General features: G+C 35.1%; 1 protein-coding gene across 12 annotated transcripts in view; it reads right to left on the bottom strand.

Annotated features, from left to right (window-relative positions):
* ADAM32 (ADAM metallopeptidase domain 32) overlaps positions 1 to 20,873 on the bottom strand; it is a 181,765-nt gene that overhangs the window by 50,254 nt on the left and 110,638 nt on the right. For all 12 annotated transcript variants that reach the window (XR_013352994.1, XR_013352993.1, XM_077849240.1 and 9 more), the window contains 2 exons: positions 4,242 to 4,347; positions 2,992 to 3,175 (listed from right to left, as the gene is read on the bottom strand). Coding sequence is in view for 10 of the 12 variants with exons in the window: in XM_077849240.1 (XP_077705366.1) it covers positions 2,992 to 3,175; positions 4,242 to 4,347 (290 nt within the window). In the remaining 2 variants the exon portion in view is untranslated. The remainder of the gene's footprint in view (positions 1 to 2,991; positions 3,176 to 4,241; positions 4,348 to 20,873) is intronic.

Here is a 20,873-nt window from a genome sequence, read left to right as displayed (position 1 = left end):
CTCTTTCTGCTTTAAGGATCTTCTCTCTATCTTTGGACTTCGCAAGCTTCACTATTGAATGTCGAGGCATTGAGCGGTTTTTATTGATATTAGGTGGGGATCTCTATTTCCTGGATCTGAATGCCTGTTTCCCTTCCCAGGTTAGGAAAGTTCTCAGCTATGATTTGTTCAAATACATATTCTGGACCTCTGTCCCTTTCAGCACCCTCAGGAACCCCAATTAAACGCAGATTTTTCCTTTGAAGGCTGTCATTTATTTCCCTTAACCTATCCTCATGATCTTTTGTTTTTCTCTTTTTTCCTCAGTTTCCCTCCTTGCCATCAACTTGTCTTCTATGTCACTCACTCGTTCTTCTACCTTGTTAACCATCAACATTAGGACCTCTAGTTTGTATTGCATCTCATCTCTGATTTTTAATTTCTGCCTGATTAGTTCTAAATTCTGCAGTCATTAAGTCTCTTGAATCCTTTATGCTTTTTTCAAGAGCCCCCAGTAGCCTTATAATTGTGCTTCTGAATTGGCTTTCTGACACTGAATTGTAATCCAAACTTTGTAACTTGTGGGAGAGAGGACTGTTTCTGATTCTTTCTTTTGAGGTGAGTTTTTCCTTCTAGTCATTTTGCTCAGTGCAGAGTGGCCAAAAACAAGTTGTACTGGAATAAGGAGAAAAAGAGAGAAGAGAAAAAAGGAAAAAAAAAAAAAAAAGGAAGAAGAAAAGAAAAAAGGGGGCGGGGAAGCCAACAGAAAACAAAAAACAAGGGGGAGTATCCTCTGATTCTATATACTGTAAATCCCTCGACTTCCCCTGTAACTTTCCAGTGTTGCTTGGTGAATAATTTGTTTTTTCCCTGTCCCTCTAGCTGGTCTTCTGGGGGAGGGGCCTGCTGTGCTGACTCTCAGGTGTGAGCATCTGGGGGAGCTGCTCAGCCTCCTGCCTGGTGCAGGGCTCAGTGGGAGTTGTTTATCCTGTTTATCCTGTGAGGCCATGGTGAGGCCCAGTGGGGGTTGTTTATCCTGTGAGGCCCCATGAGGAACAACCACAGCGGCGGTGGCCAGCTCTCCAGCCCTGGAATTAGCTCCCGCAGTAACTACCGCAGCTCTCAGTCTGTAGGGGCCTGGATGCTCCGGGCGCGGGGCTGCTGATCTGCATAGCTCGGGGCCACCCACTGGCAGGAGCGGCCTTGCTTTCCTGTCTCCTCCTGGCCTCTTCCTGTCCCGGAGGGAGCGCTGGATCTTGGGCTGTGTTCCCCAGCGCCCTGGGCTCCAGGGCCTGCTCTGCTGCAATTGCGCTCCCGGAGCCCCGCCAGGTGCGCTCTCCAGGCCATTAGGGTGCTCCGCCCGTGGTGTGTGGCGCACTCTTCCCCAGGGCGCAGGTCCTCTGTTAGTGCCCCCAGGAGCCTGAAGGCATCCCCGCCCCTCCTGGGGTCCTGCTCCAACTCCCTGCGAGCGCCTTTCCTCCGGAAGATTGGTGAAGCTCCTGCTTCTCCTGGACAGGGCTTTCCTGTAGGCTCCTCGTGGGGCCCCTCCCCCTTGGACGCTTTTTTATTTCTTTATTTTTTTTTCCGTCTTCCTACCTTGATAGAAGCGCGAACTCTTCTCACTGTAGCATTCCAGCTGTTCTCTCTTTAAATCTCAGGCCGAATTCGTAGGTTTTCAGGATGACTTGAAAGTTATCTAGGTAATTTGGTGGGGACAGGTGACTTGGGGACCCTACTCTTCTGCCATCTTTCCCCCTCCTCAAATGTAGTATTTATTGTCTGCCTGCATCAGTTGAAACTGAAATGAAAAGTCCTGCTATACAAGGATGCTGACAAAAAAATTGCCAAGAATGTTTCATCATATGTGATTTATACTAAAAACTACTTCATAAAATGTGTTCTCATGAATTATCCCTGAGAATTTTCCATGTTATAAAAAGGATTCTATTCTGACTAAATTATCAACTGAATAATAACAAATCATCTGTTGACTATGTTTCATTTTGTAATTATTTTGGCTCCATGGCCTAAATATATCTATCTACTGAGCTCCTTCGTATATACATCCATCAAGGAAGCATTTATGACTCAGAGGCATGAAGAGTAAATCAATACTAAGAAGACTACATATTTTACCTATAGTAAACTTATTTAAACTTATAGTTTAAACCACCAGAAATGGCTATTAACATATACATTTCACATATTAAAAATCTGTTCAAAATGATTTATTGAATGAAAACATTGGAATATAGATGTATGCACATCTTAGTACTTAATGTGTACACCATATACTATATTATGGTTCCTCATAAGCAAAGATCTGGTCAGGAATTAAATGAGATTTTGAAGTAAATTCATTCATTGTATGTTTTCTCCAGATTTGAGTTAGCCTCAGAGATAATGAATTATAATAATCAATAATAATAGCCAATCTGTATTTAACTTTCACTATGTGACAGGCATCATATGAAGCACTTTACAGTTATTTTATTTAATCTTTGCAATAACCCCATAGAGTAAATGCTATTATTATCCTCACTTTATATACAGTTATAGTACCTCAGACTGGTTAGGTAACTTTTAAAATGTAAAAGAAAAAAAAATCAGTTTTGAAGACTTGATTCCAAGAAGGCTGATGTAAGTTATGCTCTTATATAATGGGCTACAAGGAGACATATATTACAAAGTGAGATTTCTTCTTTTCTCTAAGAAAGAAAGTGAATTTCCATGCTATGGAGTACTTAATATACTTCCAAGATCTCTCCTCTCTACACTACAGCCATGAAATACTTGGGAGTTTCCTTGGTCATAATACTGAAATTCTGAAGGATATCAAACATTCCTTTTGCCCTCTTAATATATGAAGACAAAATGAAGCTTATTCATTTTCTCCTTATTGAAAGATTTAAAGTTATACAGCACTAGAAATGAATTGAAATTTGAAACAAATGAAAATATTTATTAAAGAAATGAATAAAATTAGACAAAAATAGATTTTAAATCATTTACCCTGTCTTCATCACAAAAACTGCCACTGGGGACCTCCATTGGATCTCGTTTTGAGTGAGGTAATTTGTAGTCTATAGTTATACATAAACTATTTCGTACAAAGGCATAAATCACAGCACTATTTTCTTTGTAAAAAGGAACTCGAGTAGGATAAGTACAAATTAATCTTCCACATTGAAGATCCCTGCAAACATAATAAAATTATATGATTATTACACATTAGGCATTTATTAGGAATACTTCAGATTAGCTTTCCTTGACAAAAAAAAAAATGAATGACCTCCATTTATGTTAAATGTTACTAGAGAGAGTGTAATTTTAACACTAACATTTGAAGCAAATATTCTACAAGGTTATCTTTCAATGGTGCTAATGGTCTTTTATTCCCTGTGCAGATATATACTTATTGTCAAATAATCAATTCACTCAAGTATTTCATATCCTTCTGTAGAAATATAGAAAGATAAATAAGTTGTGACCCCTATCCTCAAGGACCTTACCGTTTAATATTAAATGTAATATAAACCCTATTGAAAGTGCTACAAATAAAATAATTCTTATGAAGATTTAAGATAAGGACACATTCTAACTTAGCAATTAGGGGAAATTTCATGGAGAAGATGCCTTCTGAGTCCAATTTTAATAGGCAGAGAGTAAGGTATTTCTAAACAAAAGTAATAGCATAACAAACCAAGGAAACAATACATGATGTGCTTACCAGTGTACAAATTCCTAAGTACAAGGGTCATGTATGCTTTGCTAACAAGGAGCTAGCCCAGTGTCAGGCACATAGTAGATTCTTAAGAGATGTTTATTAAATTAAATTTATGACCAAAATATCAAAGAGCTTGCTTTTCAGATGCAGGGGAAATTAAATTCATTTTATAAACACTGGGTAGTCTTCAGCTTGAGCAAGCAATGAAGTGAATGGGGATAGCATTTTTGTAAAGAAAAATGCAGGTTCAAAGAGGAAAGGTGTAATGACTATCATTACTTTCAATCTTGGACTGAATTTAGAAGCCTAATGATCACCCACATACAGAAAAAAAAAAAAAAAAACAGACAGAAATTTAAGCCTATGGCACAAGAAAGATGTCAGGGCTATAGAATTTAATTTAAGATTCATTCCCATTCATTCCCAAACACATGTGATCCTTGAAACCACTAGGATGAATGAGACATAGAGAGAAAATCTAAAAATAGAATCTTATGAAACAAAAAAAAAAGTATCTAACATTTGCATAGCATACCTCCATGAACAGAATATATACTGGCCTCTTTTTAGACCGCAGTTCCCAAACCTATCAGTTTGAGAATGTATTTCTTCATAGCAGGCAAATGGTGCATTTTTTGAACCTGTTAAAGTTAGAAATATATTTAGGTTAAAACTCCCTTCCTTTCTCATCTTAGTCCATTCCCTCATATGTTATATGCCTGCTTTGCCTTCTCTACTAGTATCTAATTCAAAAGTTTTCCTAGTGAAAAGTTTCTTGCTTATCACTTCAAGAAAAAAGAATTGAAGTGATAAGCAGTGCTCATGGTTATATCTCCTTTTATTTCATTTTGAGTCATTTCCATCACAAAAGATATCATGAGGGGTAAGGAGAGTTATAGAAGCATAAACCATGAGAGTGCTCTGTGAAACAAGGCAATACATAATACAAGAAAACTATACTTACTTTCCTAGATTATGAATAGGAACTCATAAAAAGCCAGGTCTATAACAAAATCTAATTGAAGAAACCTAAGTGTATCTTCAGGAAGTCTAAAATAAAGGGAGCAAAATTGTCAAATGATTAACTACTTTTTCCTTCATTACTATATTTAATATTCATCATTGTGTAAAAAATTACCAAAATCCTGGCAACTTAAAACAACACCCATTTATAATATCACACAAGTGAGTGTTCTTTTTGCTCAAGAGTTTCATAAGGCTAAATAAAATCATTAGCAGGGGCCGCAGTCTCATCAGAGGCTGAAGTCCCCTTCTAAGCTCATTGATTGTTGATAGAATTCAAGTTGTTTTGTAACCGTAGTTTCCTTTTCTTACTATCTGCCAGGGGTTGCTCTTGTCTCCTAGGTATTCTGTTCACATCCCAGTTATAGGCCCTCTCCCAACATGACAGTTTGTTTCTTCTGAGCCAGCAAGAGAATCTCTTTGACATCTCTCATCTTTTAAATGGCTCACAGCCCACTCAGAATGATCTCCCTTTGACTAACTTAAAGTTCACTAATTATGGATCTTAATTTCATATTCAAAATTCCTTCATCTTTACTACATACTATAATCACAGGAATGATATTCCATCACATATTCACTGGTTCTGTCCCAACTCAAAGGGAAGGATTATCCAAGGTTTGTACACTAGGAGAGTCTTAAATTTTCATGGAACCACAAAAGACCCCAAATAGCCAAAAACAATCTTGAAAAACAAAAGAAAAGCTAGAAGCATCACAAACTGTATGGTCCTAGCACAAAAATAAGATACAAAGATCAATGAAACAACAGAAAATTCAGAAATTAACCCATAACTATATGGTCAATTAACCTTCAACAAAGCAAGAAAGAACATCCATAGGGATAAGACAGCCTCTTCAACAAATGATGCTAGGAAAACTGGATAGCAACATGGAAAGAATTAAACTAGATCACTGTCTTACACCATACACAAAAATAATTTTGAAGTGGGTAAAAGACCTAAAGGTGAGACATGGAACCATGAAAATCCTAGAGAAGAACACAGGCAGTAACCTCTCTGACATCAGCAGTAGCAACTTCTTTCTAAATATGTCCCCTGAAGGAAGAGAAACAAAGGCAAAAATAAACCCCCCAAAAATTGGGGCTACATCAAAATAAAAAGCTGCTGCACAGTGAAGGAAACTATCAACAAAACTAAAAGACAACCTATGAAAATGGAAGAAGATACCTGCAAATGGCATATCTGATAAAGGGGTAGTATCCAAAATATATCAAACTCAACACCCAAAATAATGGGCAGAACACATGAACAGACATTTTTCCAAAGAAAACATACAAATGGCCAACAGACACATGAAACAATGCTCAACATCACTCATCAGCAGCAAAATACATATCAAAACTACAATGGGATATCATCTCTCACCTGTCAGAATGGCTCAAATTAACACAGTAAATAACAAATGTTGGCAAGGATGTGGAAAAAGGAGAACTGTCTTGTACTGTTGGTGGGAATGTAAACTGCTACAGCCATTCTGGAAAACAGTATAGAGGTTCCTCAAAATGTTAAAAATAGAACCCTAAAATTCATCAATTACACTACTAGGTATTTACCCAAAAGATACAAAAACACTAATTCAAAGGTACACATGCACCCTGATGTTTATAGCAGCATTTCTATAATAGCCAAATTATGGAAAGAGCTCAAATGTCCACTAATGAATGGATAAAGAAGATGTGATATACGTATACAATGGAGTATTACTTAGTCATAAAAAGAATGAGATCTTGCCATTTGCAATGATGTGGATTTAGCTAGAGAATATTATGCTAAGTGAAGTCAGTGTAAGAGAAATACTATATGATTTTACTCAAACATGGAATTTAAGAAAAAAAAACAAATGAACAAAGAGGGGAAAAAAAGAGAGGTAAACCAAGAAACAGACTCCTAACTATGAAGAACAAACTGATGGTCACCAGAGGGCAGGTGGGTTTATAATGGGTTACATAGGCGGTAGGGATTAAGGAGTGCACTTGTGATGAGCACCAGGTGTTTTATGGAAGTGTTGAATCACTATATTCTACACCTGAAGCTAACATTACACTCTACATTAACCAAATGGAATTTAAATAAAAAATAAAAGAATTCTGCCTAGCACAGTTACTTTCTCTAAAATGAAACTTGCTAAACCTAGCTGCTTCATCCATAAAAGTAAACAACATCTACCTCAATGGATTGTTAGAATTAGTTAAGATGATGTCTATTTAGCCATTGTGAATTCCCATCTAATTCTTCTCCATTTTCTTTTATGATCAGGAGAATTTCTCATTTACCTGCTCCTTTCATTAGTTACATTTTCCCGTATATTATTTTTCTTTCTTTACCATCTCCTAATTCTCTTTTCACCATTTTTAAACATTAGTCCATCAAAGGCAATTGTATAGATACCATTAGGAAAAGTGATGTTATTTCTAAGTATTCACAATGTTTAATCAGTTAACTTGTAAATATTAGATACCAGGTTAGGAATGCCAATTCAGAGCTTGTTGAACACCAAGATATTATTCAAGAAAAGTCAGAAATTGGATAATTCAGTCCAATTTAGAGAGATAATATAAAAACTGTATTTAATCACAGACTACAGACAGTCCCCAACTAAAAATAGTTCAACCTAACAATTTTTCAAATTTATGATGGTGCAAAAGCAATATACATTCAGTAGAAATTGTACCTCAGAATTTGAATTTTAATCTTTTCCTGGGCTAAGTGGTATGATACTCGTGATGCTGGGTAGCAGTGGTAAGCCACAGTTCCTAGTCAGCCACAGGATCATAAATGTAAACAACAAATTCACTTACAACCATTCTGTACCCATATAATCATTCTATTTTTATAGTACTCAAAAAATTACTTGAGATATTCAACACTTTATTACAAAATTGGCTTTGTGGTTAGATGATTCTGCCCTACTATGGGCTAATATAAGTGTTCTTTCTGAGCACCTTTAAGGGAGGGTAGGCTAAGCTATGATGTTCAACAGGTTACGTGTACTGTTTTTTCAAAGATCTATTTATTCATGAGAGACAGAGAGAGGCAGAGATATAGGCAGAGGGAGATGTAGGCTTCCTGTGGGGAGCCCGATGCAGGACTCGATCCGGGACTCTGGGATCATGCCCTGAGCAGATGCTCAACCACTGGACCACCCAAGGGCCCTGGTTAAGTGTATTAAATGCATGGTTTATTAAAATGTAACTCCACTGTAAGTTGAAAAAGATCCATAGTCAGATGAATTCTGTTGAAAGTGATGTTCTTCATCTAGCCTATTTTTCATTAGTCTATCTATTGCATCTAAAGGTACCAGTGAAATTTATTATTAATTTCTCTCTTGAATACCCTCTTTTATTAGTGTTAGGGGCTTTCTCTCAGATCAGTCTGAGTCTTCCAGGGTGAGATGGAAACACTAAAAGGGCAACACCTTGCAAACGTGAAGTCACATGTCAAAATGTTCCCTTATATCTAGTATACTGACCAAATCTACTATGAAAATATTTCCTTCTATAGACTAAATAGTGTATTTAGATTCCCTGTATCCTATTATCAATGCCATGAGGTACAAATAAATAGTGAATGCACTGGAATAGATATTTATGCATGGCTGGTACTAGGACAGTAAATGTGAGTGTTGGGAAATTATTGCAAATAATTTAGGCAATCCTCATAAATAGCATTGAGCATTAGGAAGTTTGAGGCTATACTCCTTGACAACTATTAGAGACTACTAGCTTATGTTTCCAGTTAGATGGCTATCCCACCTCAACTAGAATAAACAGAGACACTGAAATGTTAGCTAAAATTTTAACTTTCATAACCTGACATCTGACTCAACTTCATCTTTACATTTACAACATATCCTAAAACCAAATTCTGATTTACCTCTATACTTTATTTCAGTTTCTAGGACCAGTAGTCAACCAGATACTCAGGCCAAAGCAGGAATCATACTTGATTTATTTTTCCCCCTTACTACCTGCCTCTACCACCCAATCCAAGTCTTATTGACACTATTTCCTAAATACAGCCGGAGTATGACTACAACAGGCTACAACTCTAACCTGATATAACATCAATTTCTCTTCTAATAGTCTACAAAAAGCTTTCTAATTGATTCCCTGCTTCCATTCTCCACTTCCTATAGTGGAGAGTGGAAGCATTCTGCATTCCATAAATCAGAATGATTTTTTTAAGAAAATAAAAACCATTTATCAGTCTCTGTTTAAATATTATACCAAGGATAAAATCCAATTTTCTTTCCATAATCTTTACTCAGCCTGGTACACTACAATCCAGCGACAGAATCTTTATTTTTATATTTATTACCTGAACCCTTCACTGGACTATAACCTCCATAACAATAGGAATCTTTTTTTGTCTTGTCCATCACTGTGTTTCCTGTGCTAAAAGAGAAATGTCATACCCTATTAAGGTGTTAGATAAATATTTATTGAATGAAAGAAAAAATCAGCACCTTTGGTAACTATATTCCATAATCTTTCTTCCTTATGGAATTTGACGTCCAAAACCAAGACCCCCAACTTGAATTATACCTATTCTATTTGAGGCAATAGAGATTTTTAAAGATTAATATTTGAAAAAACTGCCTAATGATCTCTTCTTAATTATGTTTCCAATGTCACCTCACTAATTTCATTATACTTTCTGTTTTGTGGTTCCCTAAATATATTTACTGGAAGAGATAATACCAATCCTACATGTGCCAGCGAATTTGCAGATAGAATCATTTTAAATTTTCCACAAATGAATGATGAGAGGGTAGATATATCTTCCTCATGGCTTCTAAAACACTCTTCAAAGATATTTAAGATAAATAAGCATAAACTTAATTATTGAATCTGAAGCCCCCTGACCTATAATTCTTTTCCACCTCCAATAAGCTATATATTACTACTGTACACCAGCTGAAATATAAATAACATTTCTATTAAGTTCAGAAAATAAGTAAAATATTATGAGACTAAGAACAGAATATAATTTATTACACTGGCATTGAAGGAATAAATAATAGGTGGTTTATCTTTCTTTCTCTTGTTTTCATTTATGTTTACACTCCAGCTTCATTTTTCTGTTTTACTGAGGCTCACCTTTCTCCACATGGTCAAAAGCATACCTGACAAAAACTCTAGAGCTTAAGAGGGAAAATTCTCTTGGTTCAACTGTCCAGAAATTCCAGAAAAGACATTCAGAACTTCCCTATCTCTCTTAATATGAATCAGATGCTCACCTTAACAGGGACCAACTGTATCAAGGTTGGAGAGTACTGCCATTGGACCAGGTCTGGTTAGGTATCCACTACTGTACAACCAAATATGAATAAAGGTATAATGCCATATTTTACTATAGGATATTTCCCACAGTAACCATGTGGATATTAGACAGTTTCTAGAAATTGGTACTAAGAAAATCCTGAGATCTCTACAGAAAAAGATGAATCTATGAAATCTTGCTTCTTATAATCAATAAAATAGTTCATGATACTTTGATCCATACTGATCTCTACCTTCTCTACATAAACTTTGGCACTCCAGACAACATGACTAGTAGCAAGAGTATCCTGCCACCATAACTTCTAAGACTAACGCTGAGCACAGAAACTGGCAATTGTCTCCCAATATTCATTCCTTTTTTTTCCCATTTAGTAATAGGAGTTTATTATTAGCAGGGCCACAAACACCAAGATAAAGAAAAAATTTTTCAGACTCTCTTGCAACCAGATGTGGTTATGTAACTAGGTTCTGGCCATTGGAAAAACAGCAGACATTATATATCAAAAAATCAAGTTAATGGCAGTAAGTAGAAGGTAGTTTCATTTCATCTTTCCTCGATTCTATGGGCTGATAGAAAGATTTTGTACTGGGAAACTATCTTCTACCAGAGACACAAGGGATGGCTGAACAAGAAGAAAAACCACAGATTCTTGGTAAATGTCATATAGCCAAGCTGCTGAGATGTTTTTGACAACATGCTACCTCTGGAATATTATATGAGGAAGAAAAAGCCCCCAGAACCACAGTTGTGCAATAACAGTTTATTCTTTGACCAGTAGAGGGGATTGCTAATGCAGTAAACCAAAACACTTTCGGAATGGGTGTCACATACAAAATATACTACACCAGATGCCACCGTTTACTAGTAACAGGAAGATCAGATTGATCCATACAGAGCTCCAAACTAAGCCACTGTTTAGAGGATCATTGGGAGCTCAGGTAGCCAGCCAACCTATTTAAATACATGTTAGGAATTGAGGAGTTTGGAATACTGAGTTAAGCGAGATCAGCTATTAACATAAACAGTCTTATAGGTACTTTATAAGCAATCCATTACCATTAATGAGATCACACACACTAAGATCGACTGAATGACCATTTTGAATACTTGTTGCCATCATAATTCCTGAAACTTTCTATTGATCTTATTCTCACCTTTATAGATTCTACCATAGCACCATTTCTTTGTTTCTAACTTCATTTTACCTCAGATATGCATAAGTACTATCACAAGTACTATCAATAGCCACAGTTCTTGTATCTGTCATTTCAACAAGTGTACCAAATTATTACAAAGAAGAATGCCAAATTATTGTTGTTGAAGGGGGAAACAGTGAGAGACATGTTATCAAATACTTGATGAAAAAATAATATTCTCAGAAAATAGAAGGGAATGGGGCACCTGGGTGGCTCAATGGCTTAAGCATTTTCTAGGGGCCAAAGACAAAGGAGCACCATCTATGCTGTATCTGAAAATGTATGACAGACTTTGAGTCTGGGAGTTTGGGTCCAAATATTAATTAAATGAATTGACTTCTTATGGATACTAATGTTCAGAAAATAATCTATGGTAAGGAATTTCTGAAGCCTTCATTTCTCTTTTTAAGATTATCCTATACATTTTCTCAAGAAATGAACTAGGAAGATCATCTACATTTACTAAGGACACACATTTACTTCTCTTCCATTTAAAAAATTCTACTGAGGAAGAATAAGATCAGCCAGATTGCACAGTAGGAGATGCTAACTTTCATCCCCTCACCAAGAAATAAGGAGGCAGCCATATACAAATGAAAATATCCCTGTAAGACCTCAAGAATATCATTTAAGAACTTATAGCTATGCAGCGAAGAAGAAAAAAAAAAGAGAATTGATCAGAATTCAAATTCAGAATTGATCAAATTCAATTGATCAGATCAAAAAAGAGTTGATCAGAAAAATCAACTTAATGGGGACACCTAGAGACAACTAGAACAAAGGTGGGTGGGAGCTTTAGTAACTCTCTGGCTAGATCTGCTCCATCTTCTTGATCCCTTTTGTGGCAGAATTCTTAAGCTTATAGGACTTCTCTTAATCCTGTAATGTACCAGGCTGAGTGCAGACAGACTTCCTTTTGCCTTCCCATGTGTAGCACTAAAACCCTCCAAATGCATCCAAACTCATATATTTTTTTGCTCCAAAGATGTGAACTTCTCTTCTGGAAAACTGGACTTCCACAAAGGCTCTCTCATCAGTGGGTGTCTAATATAGTATTTTCCAAGCCACTGCAGAGTCCATAGCAGAGTCCACAGCTGGGCTTTATATGCCTATTATCCAATGCACAGGTGAGTGGGACTCCTTCCAAGTCTCTTGGCATATGGTGCTGGATCACATAGCTTCCACAAAGCCTCTCTCACAAAGGTCTATGGATGAATGCCAAATTATTGTTGTTGAGGGGGGAAACAGCGAGGGACGTGTTATCAAATATTTAATGAAGAAATAATATTCTCAGAAAATAGAAGGGAATCGGGCACCTGGGTGTCTCAATGGCTTAAGCATCAACTGTTGGTTTTGGCTCAGGTCATGAACTCTGGGTCCTGCAATGGAGCCCCACATCAGGCTCCGTGCTCAGCACGGAGTCCACTTGTCCCTCCCCCTCCCCTGCTGCTCCTCCCCTCACTCACACATTCTCTCTCTCTCAAATACATAAATAAAATCTTTAAGGAAAAAACAAAAATAGAAGAGAACATTTTATACTCATCTTAAGTATAACATAATTCTCACACTAAAATCTGACAAAAACATTTACAAAAAAGATTATAACTAATATACCTCAACAGGCAAAAGTCTTTAGTAAAATATTAATGAATCAGATCCAGAATACAAAAAATAATAAATAATAAATAGGTTTTATTCCAGAAATGGTATTTTTACCACCTGTAAAATCAATAAATATAATCTGCCATATTAGATTATTAGAAAATATAGTCATCTCAAAAAATATGAAAAAAGTATTTGAAAAAATTGAACATTTATGGAACAACTAGAAATAGAAGGGAATTACCTCAACCTTATAAAGGACATTCAGGAAAAACTTATGGCTAACATCATATAAGTAACAGTATACTTATTAAGCAAGTATAATATTGAATGCTTTCCATCTAAAATCACAAAAAAACATGGATTTTTTATTATTCCTTACTTTTATTCAACATTGACACTATACAGTGGAATGAGGAAAGAAAAAGAAGTATATGGCATACATGCTGAAAAATTTTTTAAAAAGACATTATTTTCAGAAGATGTGTGTGTGTGTGTGTGTGCGCGCATGTGCATAAAATCCAAGGAAGTCAACAGAAACCACCAGAAGAACTAGTAATCTAGATACTGCAGACCATTAACAAATTCCAATGATCTCCGTGAAAGGTAACTTTTTAGACAGAAAATATACAATCATTATGCTTCTAGCAGTAAGTTTCATATCTTCTTGGTTCATCATTGTCAGCATTTGTACAGAGAATAACTGAAATCCCTGAACATTTGTTTAGTTACCAGGCACATATACACAATGTGCTGCTAAATTTTTCTTATGATGACTCATTCTGAGCAAGTACTCTGAATTCTTATTATGTAACATTTTTCTTGTCTAACAATTCTATACCTTTATCAGTACAGTTCTATGTTCTCTGGTGACCAGTTAGAATAAGACTTCTCTGTATCTAGTAGGCATCATTTTATTTCACTACTCAAATCACAGATAAAATATCAAGATACAAAAAGAAGTAAATTATATTTCTACTTATTAGCAACAAACAGCTGGAAAACCAAGTTTCATAAAAATAACACTTTTTACAATCGTGCTAAAACCCAAAATGTAGTTAGGAAAAATAAAAATAAAGGTATAAAAAACATGTTCACTAGAAACTAAAAAAACACTTCTTAAAAAGCATATTCATGGTTTATAAAACACTACATTGTTGTCAATCCAGAATTCATCTATAAATTCAATACAACCTCAATTAAAATCCAAGTTGGCAACTTTTTTTAGAAATTAGCAAGAATTTTTTTATAATTAGCAATTAATGTTAAAGTTTAAATGGAGATGAAAAGGACTCAGAAAATCCAAAGCAATATTGAAAAAATAAACAAAGTTGAATAATTTACATTACCTGATTTTAAGGCTTACTATAAGCTATGGTAATCAATAGCATAGGGATACAGACAAATAGATAAATGAAGCAGAAGAGAATCCAGAAATGGAACTATCTTACATTATCAATTGATTTTTAACAAAGATATCAAATCAACTGAATGAGAAAATCTTTTCAAGAAATGATGATAGTATGGGGGGAAATTAATCTCAATCCTATCTCACACCATATACAAAAAATCAATTCAATTTAAAAGAAAAGTTAAATCAAAACATTTTAGTGAAAAAATAGAAAAATAATGTGCATGACCCTGGAGTAGGCACAAGTAACTATAAAAGAAAAATATTTGATAAACTGATCGTCAGAATTAAGATTTTCTTATCAAATATCACCATGAAAAAGTGAAGGGGGAAGCCTCATACTGGGAAAATATTCATAATGTTTATATTTTAATATGTTCTCGTTCTTTACTTTAATATTTCTTTAATATGTTCTTTAGTCATTTCAGTGACTAAAATTAAGAAGACTAACAGCACAGAATGTCACCAAGGAGATGGAGTAACTAAAATTCTTATGTGGCTAATAGAGTACAATGTAGTACAACAGCTTTAGAAAACTGCACAGGTTTCTAATAAAATTAAATATACAGCTGCTCTAAGACAGCAGTTTCTTCTCTAAATCTTTATTCAAACAGAAATATGTATTTTTAAAAGATTTATATATAAAGGTTCATAGCACTGTTATTCATGACAGAAAAAAATGGAAATAATACAAATGTCCACATACATGAGAATGTAAAAACTATTTTTGGTACACTCACACAATTAAATACTATTTATTATATAAAGTTCAATAACAGGTAAAAATAATCTATGATAATGGGAAAGATAACAAGTGTTGTATTCAAGTGATCAGCTAAAAAGAGGTACAAAGAAACATACTGAGTAGATGGAAAATTTCTGCCTTTTAATTAATTAGGGTAAAGATTATATGAATATGTGCATCTTTCAACTCATTAAAATATACACTTAAGATCTATTAAGTTCACTCTATGTAATTACATCCAACTTTTAAAAGTCCATAGTTAATACTGCTAATAGAAGTATGATAGCCGAAAAGATAAATCCATATCCAAATCTGTCTATATTCTAGTGAGAACAAATTTCTACCCTCTAAATATCTAGAAGGATCTAATGTCATCATACTGGCACAGTGGCTGGCCAGTCTGTCAAGGCATTGTGCTTTATCAGAAGCTGAATTCTGTCTCATTACTGTTTACCGGTTGTTAACTTAGCAACAAAGATACCCAGATCATCTTGATTAGGGAAGTTCCTATTTTTGAAACTATTCACTGTCTCTATCCCTGCAGCCATGAATTCTATGTACATGGGTTCACTATGAAAGTACTAGGATATCTGGAGAAAGAGACTGACTAACATCCACAAGACAGATTACCTTGTTAATCTTATTGTTGAGAGCCTTCTCTATGTGTAATGCCCTTTGGTGAGCTTTACATGCTTATTCTGAGAAGCACAACCACATATAACTTCTCTAGAACTCCCTGTCACCAATTTTTCAATCTTATTTTTCCAATTCCTAATTAATTGCACATCATTAGCCACTGTCAAATATCAAGATTAATGGAACTGTACCTCTGGACATCTCTTTTCAGACAAAGTAGAAAACCAGACATACTGCCTAGAGTTCTGCACAATAAGAGAATTTTCCTAGAAATTCTAGATTTTCTAGAATCTAAAAAATTCTAGATTTTCTAGACAAAGTTTCCTAGATTGCTGGTTTTCAGACACTCCTGATTGTAATAACCAGAAAGCATCTATTTCCAATTGATGTCAAAATACTGGACAGAACCATCTGTATCAGACCTCAGTTTTTTCTCCTTCTAGCAACTGGTTATCAGAAACTCCTGTTAAAGCCATACATATGCGGGGATCCCTGGGTGGCGCAGCGGTTTGGCGCCTGCCTTTGGCCCAGGGTGCGATCCTGGAGACCCGGGATCAAATCCCACATCAGGCTCCCAGTGCATGGAGCCTGCTTCTCCCTCTGCTTCTCCCTCTGCCTGTGTCTCTGCCTCTCTTTCTCTCTCTGTGACTATCATAAATAAATAAAAATATTTAAAAATAAAAAAATAAAAATAAATAAAATAAAATAAAACTAAATGGATTAAATTCCCCACTCAAAGGGCATAGACTAGCTGAATGGATTAGCCTCAAGGCCCATCTGGAACTAGCCCCTCCACTATGCATCTGCAGACAAATGGCCCAGACACTGTCATCAACCTCTAATGCAATGTGTATGCCTGGGCAAGAGGGTGCAGCTATAGTAGAGTATGCCAATAGCCAGTGACATAATAGATTCTAGTGAGCCCACAATTGGCTTGCTGCTTGCTCTGGCCTCCATCACTCTAAGTTTGTATCCTACCCCTACACAGGCACCTGGAACAGACCTCTGCAGCCAAGTGTGTGCCAATGTCAATGCCATGGACCCCAATGCCCTAAGTCAGAGACCTTACACCCTGGGAAGCCAATGCCACCAATACACGCCCAAACTGGGTGCACTGCACCACCAGACCAGATCAGACCCAGAGTCACCACCTACTTCAGAGTTCCCCCTCTCATAGATGAAGGTCTTCCCTTACCAAAATCAATCCATAAAGTCTGGAAGAGGTGACTGCTTCTTCAAATGAGTAGATAACTACACATGGCTACAGGGATCATGAAGAAGCAGGGAAACATGATGTCACCAAAAGAACACAGTAAACCTCCAGTAAATAGCTTCACACAAATAGGAGATCCAGGAATTGTCTGCCAAATAATCCAAAATAATTATTCTAAAGATGCTCAGAGAGCTACAAGAGAACATAATACAGATAAACAATTTAATAAAATTAAAAAAAAATACAAGAGCAAAATGAGATGTTCAACAAATAGAAGACATAAAAAGAACCAAATAGAAATTTGGAGCTGAATAATCCAATAACTAAACTGAAGAATTCAATAGACTAGTTCAACAGTAAAACTGACCAAGCAGAAGAATCAGTGAGCTAGGAGACAGAGCAATTGAAATTATCCAATCAGAGAAACTATTGGAGAAAGAATGAAAGGGAATAAAGAAGGCTTTGTGACTTATAGTACACCTTTGAGAGAAATAATGTATGCATCATTGGAGTCCCAGATTAGAAGGCTTACTTAAAGAAATAATGGCTGAAAACATCTCAAATCTGGGGGCAGTTTGGATGTTCAAGTTTGTAAAGTTAATAGATCACCTCAAAATTTCAATTCAAAATGATCTTCTCCAAGGTAAGAATAAAAAGACACATTATAATAAAACTAAAATCAATGACAAAAGAAAGTAGTAAAAGAAATATACTGTTTCATAAAAGGGGAAACCCTCCCCCCATAAGGCTGACAGTAGATCTCTCAGCAAAGATTTTGCAAGCCAGGGGACAATGGAACTATATAGTCAAAGTTCTGAAAGAAAGAAACTGGTAACCAAGAATACTTTACCCAGCAAAGTTGTCCTTCAGAAATTAAGGTACGATAAAGACTTTCCCTAATAAACAAAATCTAAGGGAATTGATCAACACTAAATCTGCCTTAGAAGAAATGCTAAGAGGAGTTAATCAGGCTGAAATGAAAAAAGCTAATCAGTAACATGAACACAAATGAAAATATATGACACTCTTGTAAAGGCAAGGATATAGTAAATTCTTAACACTCTAAAACTGTTATATGGTGATGTGTTAACTCTAGTATAAAGGTTAAAGGAAAAAGAATTAAAAATAGCAATAGTTACAGTAATTTCTTAGCGGATATATACTACAAAAAGATGTAATTATGACATCAAAAACATAACATAAGGGGAGAAATGGGAAGGGTTTTGAAATAAAATATATTATTATTGGCATAAAATAACTGGTATACATATATTTTGTGTAAGTCTTATGGTAATCATAAAAACCTGCAGTAGATTCACAAAAAATAATAAATAAAAGGGAATCAAAGCATACCACTATGAAAAATGATAAATTTACAAAGGCAGGCAGAAAGAGAGGAAGAAAGAAGGAAACTATATAACAGAAAGTTGGAATTAGTAAGTCCTTGCCTATCCATCATCACTCTAGATGCAAATGAATTGAATTCCCTAATCAAAAGACATATAGTGCTTCATTAATGGGTAGAAAAACAAGACCCAAGTATATGCCGCCTATAAGAATCACTTCAGCTATAACTACATACATAAGCAAATGTAAAGGAATGGAATAAGATTTTCCATGCAAGTGGAAAACAAGAAAGTGGGGATAGCTATATATCAGACAAAATGGACTTTAAGCTGAATGGCAACAAAAGGGGAATAAAAGATCATTATACAATGATAAGGCAGTCAATTCATCAAGAAGATATGATGATCATAAATATATATGTACCCAACACTGGAGTACCTATATATCATATGCAAATACTAACAGAGAGAAATAGGTAACAATACAATAATACAGTGGGACTTAAATATTCCACTTTCTACAATGGATAGATATCTAGACAGAAAATCAACAGTGAAAAGCTGGACTTTTCACCAAATGGATATAACAGACACATACAGAATATTCCATTTAGCAGCAGGAGAATACATATTCTTCTCAAGTGTGCATGGAACATTCTCCATGATAAATCCTATGATAAGTCATAAAACAAGTCTTAGCAAATTTCAGAAGACTGAAGTCATACAAAGTATCTTTTCCAACAACAATGGGATGGAACTAAAATTAATAATAGAAGGAAATCTGGACAACTCACCAATATGTGGAAATTAGAAAACATGCTCTGAAACAACCAGTGGGCCAAAAAAGAAAGCAAAGATGAAATTAAAAAAATATCCTGAAACAAATGAAAATGGAAGAACAACATATCAAAATCTATGCGATTCTGCAAAGCAGTTAAGAGGGAAGTTTATAGCAATAAACATGTCCTTATAAGAAAAAAAAGAAAGGTCTCAAATAAATAACCTAATTGTATACCTCAAGGAAAAAGAAAACAAAAGAACAAACAGGCCCCCAGATTATAAGATGGAAAGAAATAAAGAAAGAGTAGAAATAAATAGGGATAAGAAGAATAAAAAGATTAACTGTGTAAGAGTTGGTTTCTTGAAAAGACATACAAAATTGACAAATATTTAAATAGAATAAGAAAAAAAGAAGACCCAAATACATAAATTAAAGAAGAGACATTATAACTAATAACATAAACATGCAAAGCATCTTCAGCAACTTATATGAACAATTATATGCTTGACAAATTGGACAATCTAGAAGAAAATGGGTAAACTCCTAGAAACATATAATCAACCAATACTAAGTCATGAGAAAATAGAAAGTCAGAATAAATAGATAGTAATGAGATAGAATCAACAATCAAAAACCTCCCAACACAGAAAAGGCCAAACCAGATAATACCCCTGGTGATGGTATCCCTGGCCAAACACTTAAAGAAGAATTAATGTCAGTCATTCCCAAACTCTTCCAAAAACTGAAGAGGAGAGAATATTTCCAAATTCATCTTATGAGGTCAGCTTTATCTTGATATCAAAACCAAATAAAAACACTACAAGAGAAAACTACAGACCAACAGCTCTAATGAATACAGAAGTAAAAATTCTCAATAAAATACTGCAAAATTAAAAGAACTGAATATCATAATCAAATGGTATTCATCTCTGGAATGTAAGGATACTTCAACATATGCAAATCAATAACTGTGATATACCACATTAATAGAATGAAAGACATAAGATCCTCCCAGTAAATATAGAAAAAGCATTTGACAAAATACAACATTCTTTCATGATAAAAATAATCAGCAAATTGAGTATAGAAGGAATATAACTTAATACAATAAAGGCCACATATAATAAATCCATAGCCACCATCATACTCAATTGTGAAAGGCTGAAAGCTTTTCCTCTAAGATGAGAAATCACACCACTCCTATTCAACATAGTACTAGGAGTTGTAGTGAGAGTTGTCAGGGAAGAAAAATAATAAAAGACATCCAAATTGGAAAGGAAGAAGTAAAACTGTCTTGCAGAAAATATAATTTTATATAGAGAGTCCTAATGACCCAACCAAAAAGGTGTGTTAGAACTATTAAATTCAGTACCTCTGTAGAATACAAAATCAACACAGAAATCATTTGAATTTCTATACACTAACAAAGAAACAGCTGAAAAAGAAAGATAACAGTACTATTCTCATTGGCATCAAAATCAATAAAATACTTAAGAATACATTTAAACCAAGTAAGTGAAAGATCCATACCCCGAAAATTACAAGGCTTGTTTCTGTCAGCATTATTCACAGTAAGCAAGATATGAAGATATGGGAACAGTCTACGTGTCTGTCAATGGATGGATGGGTAAAGAAAATGCAGTATTTACATAAAATGACATTTTATTCAGTCTTGAGGAAGAAGGAAATCTTTCTATTTGTGCCAACATGGATAAATTTGTGGGCATTATGACAAGTGAAATAAGCTAGATAAGGAAAGAAAAATGCTCTATAATATTGCTTATATGTGAAATCACCTTAAAAAGCTGAACTCAGAAACAAAGAGTGGCCTGTGATTACCACAGGCTAGGAGATGAGGGAAAGGGAGAGATGTCTGTCAAAGGGTACCAATTTCTTCTTATAAGATGAG

This window comes from Canis aureus, chromosome 15 (genome assembly GCF_053574225.1).
Source record: "Canis aureus isolate CA01 chromosome 15, VMU_Caureus_v.1.0, whole genome shotgun sequence".
NCBI lineage: Eukaryota > Metazoa > Chordata > Mammalia > Carnivora > Canidae > Canis > Canis aureus.
The sequence above is the reverse complement of the archived record's forward strand: the minus strand, read 5'-3'. Positions and strand labels throughout refer to the sequence as shown.